Source organism: Tamandua tetradactyla, chromosome 8 (genome assembly GCF_023851605.1).
Source record: "Tamandua tetradactyla isolate mTamTet1 chromosome 8, mTamTet1.pri, whole genome shotgun sequence".
Taxonomy (NCBI): domain Eukaryota; kingdom Metazoa; phylum Chordata; class Mammalia; order Pilosa; family Myrmecophagidae; genus Tamandua; species Tamandua tetradactyla.
Genome location: NC_135334.1, coordinates 40,399,461 through 40,414,273, shown reverse-complemented (window position 1 = coordinate 40,414,273; position 14,813 = coordinate 40,399,461). Strand labels below are relative to the sequence as shown.

The window sequence follows — 14,813 nt, the reverse complement described above, 5'->3', positions numbered from 1 at the left end:
TCTCCTTCCTGTTGTTTTCTATTCTTCATAAATACCCTTGGGGTTTCTTTTCAGTTTTTTTTCCCCAACAGAATGTACTTTTCAACTTCTGCCAGCAGAAGATTACATTAAACTCTATTTATTGAAAGGGAAGTTTTGGTACACCATCTGGAAGCTTCTAAAATTAGTCTTTCCTCTTTGAAAAGGTCTTTGTCACTTCTCTATAAACCTTTGACTCTTGCCTTGAGAAAACATTTCCTTAAAATTAATAAACATGAAAGCATGAATGCTTGTGTCTATGTGCTGCAATGTTGTTATACTTATGCCAAGCCAACTGTACCATTTTCAGTTCAAAAGCAAACTTAAAATCCTAGCATTCTACGAAGCAAAAATTTTTGCATCTCATACATAGCACCTTTTACTGGTAAACTATTACAGACTTCATATGCAGCTAGACTTGAATTTACAGAAGCCTAACATCTAAAACAGTATTCTAAAACGTTTGAGTTACAGTAGTCTGGAACCTAGAATTATGAACAGAATAATTCTCTATCAAACCCTTTAAGTAGAAATAGCAATATGTAAGCTGTGCATACGAAGATTCATTAGTACAATTATGCTATAGTAAGCATGTGTCGCCCTTTACATATCAGAGTTAACGAACAGATTGCAGACTCTCAGGGCTACTTCCTAAAATGAAAATTGTGTGAATAAGAAGGATAAAGTCACCGCAAAATTGGATTAAACAACTTTTGCAAGAAAATCTTATACCTCAAAAAAATTTGAAACTAAACACTTTCTCATCTCTGATGAGCTAGAGTTCGAAAGTTCACTGAAGGATGTGTGGGGTATTTTTGCATTTACAAAATAACTTTCATTTACAGTTAGGCATTATTATAGTTCCTATTTTAGAAAAGAGGAAGCGCAATAGGTTAAATAAGCAAAAAATTAAAATATAAGTCACATAGCTAAGAAAAGGATGCGTGAGATCCCCTACTGACATCTTTTTCTAAATCTTGTGATCTCTCCACAGTAACACCTTGGGTACTCCCTTGGATTTATGCCATCTGATGGGTAACATTTTCTAAATTAAATCTATACAATCTATTTAGCGGTAGTAAGGATAGGAGAGGAAATTTTTGTTTAAAACAGATTTCACCATGATTTTCATTTTTTCTCTCTGCCTTTGCACCTTCTGTTGCTTTTAAGTGGGGTGTCCTCTTCTTCTCCTGATCAAATTTGATGCATCCTTCAGAATCCAACTTGAAAGTAATTTCTCTGAAGCTTCGCCCCAAACTGAGTTGAGTCTGGCAAAGTAACTTTTTCCACTGGGTTATGGGAGAACATGTCATACCTAATGACCACTCTTGTTCAGGTGTGTCATGACCACAAGAGGATCTACAAAAGGGGAGGATGATGCCATCTTTTTCACTGCTGTAACCTACCACTGTACCTGGCACTTCAGAGCCACATATTCATTTTTTTGCCTAATGTAAAATGACAGCTCTTCATCTATAAAAGGAAGTGGGTAAGATCCATAGTTATAAAACTTTTAAGTTCACCCCTTCCTTTAAAGTATTCGTATTGTTTCTTTTCTTAAAATCTCTAAAGTACTAAAGGTATTGATGAAAAATAATCCATACCAGCAATGACTGGATATTTGATCATATTAAGAAATGATCATTTTAAAGCATGATAATGGTATTAGGATATTTAAAACAGTTCTCACGTATATTTGTGAAATATACAACCTCAATATTTGTACGTTTACAACAAAAAACAAGATGTTCCTTAAACCAATTTACTCTGAAGAAAAGCATACATCCCATTATTTTATAAAATCTCCTGTTTGCTTACTTTCTGCTTTTCTTTTGGTGGGGGGGGGTCACACTGTTATGTGAAAGAGCTAACAGGGAAGTGAGTGATCTGGGATGAAGGTTAACTTTGTTTAATGTCACAGGAAATTTTCACAAGTAATCCAAGAACAATTGTTAAGAATATACATACAAAGTTAAAGTAGGTAGAATAAAAGTTTTATAAGTAGACTTCTCAATTATTTTTTCTACAGCTTTTCACATAAGTTTCGGTTCTGAAATTTCTCTAAAGAAAAGTGTACATTTTCGGATATTTAGTCCTTATTCTACCTTGGTAGCAAATGGGGTTTTACCAAATTTAAACAAAGTTTATCAAAATAACCAAAATATCACTACTATAACAACTACTATTCTGTTGCCATAACTAGTCTATCTCTTCCAACTCCTACTCACCACCAGCCACCAACAGTTTCTACTCTGGACTACTGCCATGTTTTGTTTAAGGGAGGGTATTAATGGGTTGGAGATACTCCCAAATGAGAATTCCCATTTTCTGCATATCTCTGCCAATTAATATTTTATAATTCCTTACAATCTGATGTTTACATTACAAACAAAAGGCTTTTTTCCCCGTTTAGTAGCCAATATTCTCCATCTCCCCATATATTCAAAGGTGGGAATGGGCCCCTCTAGTCACGCTCTTTTAAGTCACTGATTCTCAATTTCAGCTACACATTAGCATTATCTGAGCATGTTTTTATGCACCTCACCCATCCCAAATTCATATTTAATTGGTTTGAATGGGGGCCCAGACCAGAATTTCTAAAATTTCAAGTGCTTCTAAATTTGCTGCCAAATTTGAGAAATTCTGCTCTAAGGTTTCTTTTCATTGTAAAATTACATAATTTTTATTATTAAAATGTGATAAAACTAAATGATAGTTTTTAAAATTAAAGGAATCATATTCCCTATAAAAATATCTTCAATAACTGGGTCATGCAGGGAAGTTATAACTGCCTAATTTTAGTACTGTCACCCCCCACCCATTTTTCTAAAAATAAAGCATAATGAAGGTGGAATTCTCTTCACTATTTGATCCCCCCTCTTTTTTTATCCCTTATTCTTTTCCTTGGTCTTTTGTCATAGGTTCTCCCATAGCTCTGCCCATCCCCCACCCCCTTCAGATTGCTGTGATCCCTCAGCTGTTCCTGTTCTTTATTTCTCATGTCTGTAATAATCTCCTAGGTACAGGTTGGCCAGGTGTTTGGTTTTGATTTGGACAATAAAACATTTGTGCTCAAAACGCAAATCCCCAGCTAGCCATCCTGTCCTCTCAACTGCCCCATCCAATCTACCAGCAAAATATCTCTTTTCATCTCCACAACAGCATTCCAGACTATCGTCCACTTGGACTATTTTAACAGGTTCTTAATTCCAGTCTTTGCTCCTCATAGCCCTGGGAAGAATCTTTTTGAAATATAAATCATACGACTCCTCTCCTTAAGATCCTAGGATGACTTCTCACTGCATTACAAGGAGACCCAAACTCCCCGAGGGACTTCACCAACTGCCAGCCTCACAACACCCACTTCACCTTTATTATCCTCTTTTATGTCAGTGCAGAGCACAGATGTTCCTGCCTTGCCAAAAAGTCTCAAGGCTTCTTGCTGACAGCCTGAGCATCTCCATGCAGCTGCCCATAAGGCAAGGTCCTCTCATCTTCTGAAGCACCCAGAACATCCTCCTCCTCTACACCCCATCACTGCATCAGAGCCTGGAGGGCAGAGCAGGGGAAGAGAGATTTTTGGAAACAGAAAAAGACCAAGAAAACAGAGTTGCCTGAAGACACAGTTGCCTATGGCAACTCTCCTATTAACATTTAAACCCTTTTCCTCCCTAAATTAAACTGAAAGGCACTGGGTCCAATTAAAATTGCAGAATGCACATGGTAATTTATTTTGAGGAAGACCTCTCCCCCCACCAATCTCACAAAGTCTGGGTTAGTGAGTACAAATTGGTTTCACTTCACAGAACATTCACTTATCTTTTATATTTTCAACAAAAATGTACACCACGCCTTGTGCTGGGATATGGTGGTGAGTGAAATCAGCACTCCTCTTGTCCCTGAAGGAGGTGACTTTACTTTCTGCTTGGGAGAAAGAGTCGGGATCCAGCAGCACACAAACAAATGTAAGCCTGTGAACCCTGGAAAGCTCCCTAGGCTTGAGGTCAAGGACTATTTCCTGAGGAAGGGAAGCCTGAGCAGAGATCTGAAGGCTGAGCAGGTGTTACCAGGTGAAGAAAAAGATGGGCAGGGGAAGCTCAGGGCTGTGAGAAGAGGACATACAAAAGCTTCGTGGAAAAAGAATCGGGAAGGACCGAAAAAAAAAAAAAAGGCCCCTGGAGAGCAAGGAGGAACAGTCTGAGATGAAGCTGAAAAGGTCTTTATGATGATGACAGCCAACAATTACCAGTTCCTAGTTTGTGCCAGGTGCTATTTTAAGTGCTTTATGCATTATTTTATTTATGCCCATTCTACTCCTAAAGATATACTACTTCTATTTTATGGAATGAATTGAGGCACAGTAGAGATTAAGTAACTTGTCCAATTTCAATTAATAGAAAGTCAATTGTTTTTCTTTTTGCATCTTTCCCTAAATAAAACAGAGCATACATACTGGGGGAAAAGTCATTAAAAATAATGAATCAAATTCACTGGGGGGTAAACTGGGAGTTGGGGGGAGGGAACAATCAAACCAGTTACTACTGGAGAGTTGGGTAATTGACTAAAATTGCCACTTTTCAACTAGTTGCAATTTTGGTGTCATGAAGATTTAACCACAATGAAACCTTTTACAGGGCAGTTCCCATTTTAAGAAACTGTGCCTTTGTGGTTAAGTTTGAATTAAAAAAAAAAAAACTAAAAATATTTGGTGGAGTACGTTAAATAATTTTCCAGAATTATTTTCAAAAAGAATTATATATGAATTTAACAATATATAATAGCTATTACTATAATTCTAATCAGAAAAAAAATTAAGAGACAGGGGAGTAAAAAGATAAAGAGCCAAACAGTTAATGCCCAATCCTAATTAATGCTAACTAAGCAAAACACTAGACAAAGTCTCTTCCAAATAACTTAGCACATCTGGGAAAAAGTATTCTTGGGAAATCTCTACATATTACTCAACAAAATCGGGTAAATTATCAATTTTAGACTGAAAGGAATAAATCATGAGAGTCTACAGGAAGCCCGCCAGCATTTTGTGAAAAAAGAGTATTTAAAATAAGATGAAAAAGGAAGGACCCTAAGTACGCAGCTCCAAGTGATGTATTCAAAACAGAATTCAGATTCAACAAGGACCCTATGGGTGCCCGATCCTTGGAAACCAGCTTAGCAATGGGTTTTTTTCTCCCCTAGGTCTACTTTTTTTCCCCTTGCCTAAATTTGATCTTCTCACTCAATTCTTTGTCTTCGTTTTTTTTTGTTCTGCATTTGGAAAAAAAAAAGTATGTAACATTCCTCCAACTTTTATTGCTTTCCCTTATTTCCGCCATTGTTTTGCACTTCCCAGCTTCTGAGATTTTTGTGGTCTTTTTCTGTTCACAGATCTCCTCCGTTCCTCATCCTCATTCATCATGTCCCCCTGGCCCCACCAATCCAAGCCCACATTCACAGTTTTCCTTGTTTTTTTTTCCAGAACTCACACAACAGGCTAGCTATCCGCTTCAGCTCTCTAACCCTCAAAATGACTTCTGAGGCAGTTCACTGTTAAATGTTTCTTTTTATGTTCACATCACAATAAAGTATAACAGCAGATCTTGATCTGAAGTGGAAGCAGTCTGTCTGGCTTTCTTTCATTTAGGCATGCTTCAGGAGAGAAAACACTAGGATATTTCCCATTTATTATTATATCTGCTATCCCGGGAGTGTAGAAAGAATGGGGATGCATAGTGGTTTAGAATCGCTACAGAATTTTAATGTTTCAAGAATTAACCCCCATATAAAGTAAAAAAGACCCAGAGAAGTTAACTAAGTTGCCAGAATCCACATTTGGTGTCTCAAAATACAACTCATATCTTAAGTATTGTATTTCCGTTCATTTTTATCTAATATCCTTCCAGAAATAAAACATACAAAATCAATAGACGGTAGTGTGAAATAATGGGATTACGAATCTAGTGAATTATTCTACTTCAGTAAGGCTTTCAGTATTTCATTTGAGAGTATCAGTTTGAACACAGAGTTCTTTGATTACGTTGTTCCCTAGTTTCCACTATCCTGTTCTGATGAAAGGTAAGTTGCTGTTGTCCCTACCATGTCTGTGAATATAGCCCAAGTGACTGGACCAAGGATGAGTCATCAAGCCAAAGGCAATCATGTATTAATGGAACAAAAAAAAAAGAGATCAGCGACCCCCTGGAACTGGCTTGGTGTAAACTTTACCTAAGAGAAGAGCTTCAAACCGGATAATGGTAACCTGACCCCCTCAAATTCCTCTTTTTTGAGAAGCATCGAAGCTAGGTGCTCAAGGGGAAGGTTGTATCACGGTTGACACTGAGCTGTTATCTGGTTATTGATAAGGCCAGGTGCCCATTCTGGGCCATGTCACATTCCCTTGTATCTTGCACCAAACCCGGTTAAACATGGACATGGGTTTTCCTGTACCACAACAAGTATAGCCATCCAGACAAAAATATAAACCTTCTGACTACAAAAGAAAGAGGAAGGAAATAATTTTCTCCATAAGCTAAAAATGCATAAACCAACCTCTGCACAAAAATATATTAGAAATATGGCTGCCCTCAAATAATGATCGGGGCATAAAAAAATAGAATCTTACCTATCCATCTGTGGCACAATTGGAAAATAACCTCAATTCCTGTTTCTTTAACCTCAATGATCTAGATTACTCTAAAAACAAAGAAAAACAGCTATTCTAATGGATAAGACTAGAGCCTAGATCAGTACATATCTGCAAAACATATCATGTATGCTTTGATAAGTCAAGTCAGTAACTACAAAATATGTATATGGTTCCAGAATTCAGCTCAACCAACACATTTTTCATCCCTACTATATGCAGGCACAGTATTTGGTGCTAGGGATGAATATAACATAATTTCATTCTTAAGTACCTTAAGTATAGCCATACCGACCAAAAATAGTAATAAATAAATGCAAAAAAAAAGATTAGTTGAATCCAATAAGGTGGGTCCTATAAAGTGACAGGTACACAACATTATAAGTATACTAAATACAGGCAGTCCCACTTTTCCAAAATTACAATCCTAGAATACACATCATAAAGGAGTTTGACAAAGGAAGATACAGCTTTCCCAATGGAGTTAGCAATAAATCAACTGCACTAAAAAGTGTCAAATAAATTCATAAACAATATGATCAAAAAACAATGTATGGTCAAGAGGTCATCCTGGAGGTTATTCTTAAGCATTACATAGATATCACCTTTTTAGTTAAGGTATACTGGAGAGGTTGGAGGGAAGTGCTGTGTTCCAGTAGCTATGTTTCTTGAAGATAACGGTATAATGATATAGCTTTTGCAATGCTGACTGTGTGATTGTGAAAACCTCGTGTCTGATGCTCCTTTTATATCGATAAGGACAGATGAGTAAAACATACGGATTAAAAATAAATAATAGGGGGAACAAATGCTAAAATAAATTTAGTAGACTGAAATGCTAGTGATCAATGAAAGGGATGATAAGGGGTATAGAAAAAAAATAGGGGAAACAAAGGCGAAAATACATTGGGTAGACAGAAATACTAGCAATCAATGAAAGGGAGGGGTAAGGGGTATGGTATATATGAGTTTTTTTTCTTTTTTCTAAATTGATGCAAATGTTCTATAACAAATGATCATGGTGATGAATATACAACTATGTGATGATATTGTGAGTTACTGATTATATACCAAGAATGGAATGAGCATATGGTAAGAATGTTCGTTTTGTATGTTGTTATGTTGTTAAAAAATTAGAGGGAAAAAAAAGAATAAATTAAAGAAAGTTTCTTCAAAAAAAAACAATGTATGCAACAACCAGAAGAGTCCATGCTCTTGTAAGAGAAAAAACTTGCGCCAATGTCCTAAAAATAACCAAATTGGGTTTTGAAGACTTGAAGAAGATATTAGAGGAATATAATCATTATGGGAAGCATTAAACATTCTAACAAAAAAAACTTTTTTTTTTAGTTGCTTGATCTGGACTCTAACTTACTTTTGTTTTCAATAAATTTCCCTGTGCTAGAAAAGTCACCTAAAATCATCCCACTGACTGAGGAGCTGCTCTCAAATACTGCAGATGATTTAATACTTTGTCACAGTTGTTAACAGCTATGGTATTCCTTTGATAAAAAGCACTTTTTAAAGGTAAAGCCATGCCATCATTTCAGGAAGTGTGATGAAGAAGCACAGGCTTTAAATCCAAGAGACTGCATTAAATCCTGGGTGTGCTTCTTGTGGCTGCGTAATCTTGGGCAGATTTCTTAACTGCTATGAGTTTCAGTTTCCCCATATGTAAAACAGAGAAGATACTTACTTAATCATGTTGTTAGATTAAGAAATGTATGGAAAGTATCTTATGCATTGTAAGCGTTCAATACACAGTGCCTATTGCTAATATTTTCCTTTCTCCTACTTTCTTTATATTTAAAGTAAAAGTTTAGCAGTGCAGAATCAGTCAATAAAGACCAATAAGATAAATGTTAATCTAATAAAGTACTAAAAAAACAAAAACAAAAACAATCTCCCACAACCACTCAACTAGAGGTATGAATGAAGCTGATCTGATAGGACTAAGATATACCAGAAGACTGGGTAAAGGATGGTATCGTTCATATGTTAAAACCTCAACTTCTGGGTGAGACTAAAGGGAAAGATGTTTATTTAGTGCAAAATTTATATTTTGCTTAGTGCATTTTCTAATTTAACTTTAATGGTCAGTTTAGTTGAACACCATAAGTACATGGAACCTTGAATGGGAAGTAAGATTTTGTTGGTTTGTCCAGGTTACTGTGATGCCCTGATAAATCCCATCACATTTGGGTAGTGAATAAAGAAGTATTTGCAAAGTTCCCTTGGGGGAATGGGGAAAAAGGAGGAAATATTCAAACTCCCCATTTGGAGAATTTCTAATACTCTCTCAGGCAGTAGGGACAACCAAATTGATGGGCTGAGCCAGTCTTGGGGTTCGTCCCTATGAACTTATTCCTGAAGGGGATAGGCTAAGTCAACTTGGTGTTAGGCCTGGGAGTCACCCCCAGAGAACCTCTTTGGTTGCTCAGATGTGGCCTCTCTAGGCCAGCCTGGCACGTGGACTGACTCCCTTCCCTCCTATGTGGAACATGACTCTTAGAGGTATAAATCTTCCTGGCAACATGGGACAGCAAGACTGGGATAAACCAGGACTTGGCATTAAGAAATTGAGAAAGCCTTCTTGATCAAAAGAGGGAAGAAAGAAATGAGACAAAGTAGATTGCCTGAGAGATTTCAAACAGAGTTGAGAGGTTATCCTGGAGGTTATTCTTATGCATTGTATAGATATTCCTTATTGGTTTATGGTGTATTGGAGTGGCTGGAGGGAAGTACCTGAGAGCGCTGAGCTGTGTTCCAGTGGCCTGGATCCCTGAAGATGATTCTATAAAAACATAACATTTACAAGGTGACTGTGTGATTGTGAGAACCTTGTGTCTGATGCTCCTTATATCCAGGGTACGGACAGATGAGTAAAAAATAGGATAAAAATAAATAATAGGAGGGAAAAAGGGTAAAATATATTGGGTAGATGGAAGCACTGGTGGTTGATGAGAGGGAGGGGTAGGTTGTGTGGTATGTGTTTTTTCTTTTTGTTTCTTTTTTGGAAGTGATACAAATGTTCTACAAAATGATCATGGTGATGAATATACAACTATGTGATGAGACTCAGTCACTGTGCATCATGTATAGGAAGAATGTGTGTGAAGATTTTTTCAATAGAAAATTTAAAAAAGTTAAAAGTATGAAATTCCAATATACTTTCAGTTTTAGAACTTATTAGCACCTTTGATAGACTGAGAAAAAATAATAATCCAGTAAATTATCATTTATTAAGGCAACTCCAGATGGGGCTTTAAGGATTCACGGATGAATAACACATGATTAGTGAAACAACTTATACATACTTCCCTGGCTGCTATGTACTCCAGACAGATGAATATCTGAACCTTTTAAAACTCACCTGTTATGTTTGCAGTGGGGTTCTGTAGAAGCGTAGAATTATTTGTGCTTCTTTCTCCTATAAAAATAAAGACATATCCTGTTATGGAAGAACATTTAATATTTAACTAGCAACACTGGCAATATGTTCTTTTCTGCCCCAGGGTGGTGGTGGTGTGGGGGAGGGTAGACTGTTCCACAGGAAGTTCTACTTTTGCCACTGTTGCTATGAAACATACCTTGAATCTGGGACTGTATTATTGGATTCTGCCTGACAACTTATGTAACGCACACACAGTATTTACTATGTGCTACCCACTCACTGAATATAATAGCTTTACCAAAGTTCACTTTACTCAAGAGGAAACACTGATTGGTAATAGTTCAGCCAATTTCTGCTGACAACTCTTCTTTTAAGGAGAGTGGCAATCCTTGGAGGGGTACGTTGGGTGCCCCTAGGTCTCATACCACCAGCAACCCTAACTTCACACAAGAGAGAAGATGAAGTGGGTAGGATTTTCACTTTAAATTGTAAGCCTTCTCGGTACGATTTTTGAAATTTTTAATCCTCTCCTTAAGATATGGACAAAATTTACAATAACTCTACGCCCACGTTAAACAACATTTCAAAATGGGTTATTCACCTTGAGTCTCTGTATAATGGAATATTAAATACATACTGCACAGGGGAAGTGGGCAAGTGTTTTAACATGTACTTTTCACAAAGATGAACCATGTCCCCACCCCCTCAAAAAAAAAACATCCTCAAAGTCAAAGAAAAGTAAGCAATTACAACTTGAAAGGATTTTTTTTTTAAATATTTTTATTGACAAATCTTCACATACATACAGCCCACACCTGGTGCACAACCAATGGCTCACAATATCATCACACAGCTGTGTATTTATCACCAAGATCATTTTTCATACATCTGCATCATTCCAGAAAAAATAATAAAAAGAAAAAAACTCATACATTCCATACCCCTTACTCCTCCCTCTCACTGACCACTAGTATTTCCATCTACCCAATTTATTTTACCCCTTTTCTCCCCATTATTATTTTTATCCATATTTTTTTACCCATCTGTCCATACCCTGGATAAAAGGTGCATCAGACATGTGGTTCTCACAAAGTCACATTGTAAAAGTTGTATCTCTTGATACAATCATCTTCAAGAATCAAGGCTATGGGAATACAGCTCAACAGTTTCAGGCACATCCCCCCAGACACTCCAATATACTATAAAGTAAAAAGGGATATCTATATGATGCATAAGAATAACCTCCAGCCACTGAAATTTTATTTTGTCTCATTTCTCTCTTCCCCCTTTTGGTCAAGAGGGCTTTCTCAATCCCTGGATGCCCGGTCCTGGCTCAAACCAAGAGAGTTCTGTCCCACATTGCCAGGAAGATTTACAGTCCTGGAATCACGTCCCATGTGGGGGTGAGGGGAGAGGATCCATTTTTAATACTCATGCAAATGTCTTCTTCTTGATAGAGCTATAATCCATTTATCACGAATGAATACTGTGTAAAGGTTAAAGCTGGAAAAGATAAAGGTCAGTGGACTATATAGATGTATTCAGCAGCAAGTATCAGTAAGTGACAACATTATGAAGTACTTATTCCATACCAGGCCTGGTGAGGAGCATGTTACCTACACTGGTTCATCTAACCCTCCCAACAATCCTGTGAGACAGGGGTCCTGTTTTGCAGTAACAGGAACTGAGGCCCAAAAAAGGCCACCCAGCTAGTAAATGGTAGAGTCTGGATATGGACCAGGCTGTTTGAGTACAAAGTCTGCACTTATGAGTACCAAACTAGAAAAGTTGATTTCCTACTACAAACCTGCTCTTCTCTCAGTTCCCCAGTTGTTGCGTTACCAGTTGCTCAAATCCAAAACTGAGCAGCCATCCTTTGCTTCCTCCCTCTTCCTCACTCTACCATCCCACCATCCTATTCATTAGAAAGAGATTTTAGTTCCTCCCCTGAAAATAGATCTAGAATCCAACACTTTTCTCCATCCCCACTGGCCATCATCTTTTGCCTGGACTCCTGTTTTTGTCTCCCAGCTGTTGTCACTTGTAGAAAATGATTGCTTTATCTCTTGGAAACCTGTGTAAACCTTTTAAACACAGCTTTTCTGAAGTCACCTCAATCCTTGGACTTTTCAGTAGGGACTTGAGCAGATATTTGCACACCTATATTCATAGTAGTATTACAGTAGAAAAAAGTTGGAAGCAACCCATGTACCCTTCAACTGATGAATGGATAAATAAAATGCGGCATATATGCACAATGGAGTATTATTCAGCCATAAAAAGAAATGAATTTCTGAACCGTACAACGGACAAACTTTGAAGACATCATCAGGCTGAGTGAAATTAAGTCAGACAGAAAAGGCCAAATGTTGTATGATCTCACTGATAAGAAATAAATGGAATAAGCAAACTCATAAAGCCAGAATCCAGACTGTTGGTTGCCAGGGGAAGGAAGGAATGGGCAAAAGAAATAGGGAGTTAATGTTTAATTTGTAGATATTTCCTATTTTTGGATTATAGAAAATTTTTACTAACGGATACTGATGATGGTACCACAACGTTGTGAATGTAATCAACAGCAATGATTTATATATATTTGAATGTGGTTAAAAGGAAAAATGTTAGGTTGTGTGTATATATATATATTTTTTTCTAGAATAAAATTTTTTTACTCCCAGAAACTGCACAATACAATAAACCCTGAGTTAAACCATAGACTATAATTAATAGTACAATTTAAAAAATGTGCTTTCAATAATTATAATAAACCACATCAACGCAAGGTGTTGATATTAGGATGTATTTTATGCATGATTTTTCTTAAACCCACAACTTCTCTAATTAAAAAAAAAACATTCTGTGATGAGTTTATTTCATGATGTCTAGGCTCCTGACCATCTGCAGCTATGACCTTAAGATCGCACAGCTGACGCGCGCCACTGCCGGCTGTGTATCATGTTTATCGCACAAAAGGCAAGAAGTGCCCCTCAACAAGGGTGTAAGCTTCACCTGAGCCCAAAAAGTAGGGCGCAGTCTCCAAAGTCTCCCAAGGAGCTACATTAGCCCTGAAGCCTAACTTTAGGCGCCTGGGGATGGTAAGACTATAAATCATTTGATTACTATTACACAATTAGGCGATAAAAAGCCGGGAAAGAGAAGGGCCGCCTAAAACTTCTCCAACTGGTAGACATGTTTCTGCAAGACTCGGTAGACATTTTTCAATACATCTAACGTGGTTTACAAACGTAAGCCTTAGATAAACTGCAACCTCCCAGGAAACAGTAACTTAAGAGCAAGGCTAATTTGAGCTCTCCGCTGAAGCCCATTCTTCCCGTAACTCAACAGGTCTGTATGCACCCTTCCAGGGCAGCGGCCGCCGCTTCCAGGAAAACTGAGGGAAAGAGCCGAATACTTCAGCCGGCCGCCACGAGGGAGGTGGGAGGCCGGCCCGAGACTTACTTTACCCCCAGCCCCACCTACTCATTCCAAGTAGAACTTTCCGCACAAAATTGCAACTTGAAATCCCAAGCCCGGCATCGCACTTCCTCCCGGGGCGGGGGCTCGCGAATCCCGCAGCCACTCACCCGCCAGATCTGCTGAGCCGTCCACGGTGGTCCCCAACAGCGCTAACACCTGCAGCGCCCCCAGGAGCAGCGCGGCCCAGGCTCCTCGTGCGCCGAGTCCCATTGTTCTGAGGGCAGGACGCCGCGCCGCGTGGGTCCGGAGCGGACGGGGTGGTGGAGAGAAAGCGGCTCCTCCGCGCACCTCACACCAGCTTCGCGTCCCCTTCCGCCGTGCGCACCTCCCCTCCCTCCCGTCGTCTGCACCCCCCCGCGGGTAACCAAATAGGGAGCCGGAGCCAGGCCTGGGAAAGGGCGTCGCGCGCGGAGCCCCGGCGGCGGGACCGGGCGGAGCCGAGGCGACCGGGGGCGGGGTCTCAAGCCTTGCGGGGGCGGAGCGGCACTCCAGGACCGAGGTCCGGACCCCGGCGCTGTGAATTCTTGCCCCAACTTCCCCGGCTGACCGGCGCCCTAGAGCCCTAAAGCCAGCGAGGCGTTTCCTTTCTTTTCGGAAGCGGTAGTTTCGTTCTCTCCAATAAAAGCGACCGCCTCTGTCTCTCCGGATACTGAGCGCCGCCGACTTCGCTCTGCCCGGAAGGAAGTCTTTGAAGAGCAGTTTTCAAGTGGGAGGCTGGAGTGCGAGTAACTCTGAAAGAGAGCGAGAGGTCGTCGCCGGGCCACGGAAGACGGTCAGGGGAACACACTCGAGTGGTTGGGATTCCCTCTGAGGGCTCCTGGACCGTCATTGGATCATTCCTCCCGGATAGCCCGGCCTGAGAGGAAGGGGGAAATATAGCTCGACAAATTCATTCCTTAAGTTTATACGTAAAACATTCGAATCTCCATACCCAAAATTGTACTTCATGTTGTCACGCGGGCTCCCTGTATTTCTCAGTAAAGACACATTACATGCGGTGCAGTAAGGGCTGAGAGGAGTATAGGGGAGGGAAGGAGGGGGAGTTCGTAGCTATTTCCAAAGGATAGCCTCGGAGGCCAGGGGACGGTCAAGTCTAACCTCGCCCCTTCTCTTCTTGATATCTGCTGTTCCAGTCCTGATAGAATAACCTGTTTCGAAGATTTTTGACTAAGCTCTTGAAACCATTGCTACCCATCCGTCTTCACTTGGTAGTATTTCTAAAGTGTGCATTTTGTTTTTACTCAGAACGCAAAAGTGACATGTAGGGACTTGTGGATGATGCAA

General features: G+C 39.3%; 1 protein-coding gene across 2 annotated transcripts in view; it reads right to left on the bottom strand.

Annotated features, from left to right (window-relative positions):
• TMEM123 (transmembrane protein 123) overlaps positions 1–14,396 on the bottom strand; it is a 49,230-nt gene extending 34,834 nt beyond the window's left edge. Inside the window, exons 1-2 of one of the 2 annotated variants that reach the window (XM_077113135.1) lie at positions 13,637–14,396; positions 10,032–10,088 (exon numbers count right to left, since the gene is read on the bottom strand). In XM_077113135.1, coding sequence (XP_076969250.1) covers positions 10,032–10,088; positions 13,637–13,739 — 160 coding nt within the window. In that variant the 5' untranslated portion in view covers positions 13,740–14,396. The remainder of the gene's footprint in view (positions 1–10,031; positions 10,089–13,636) is intronic. The other variant, XM_077113134.1, reaches the window with a different exon arrangement.
• Positions 14,397–14,813: the final 417 nt, after the last annotated feature.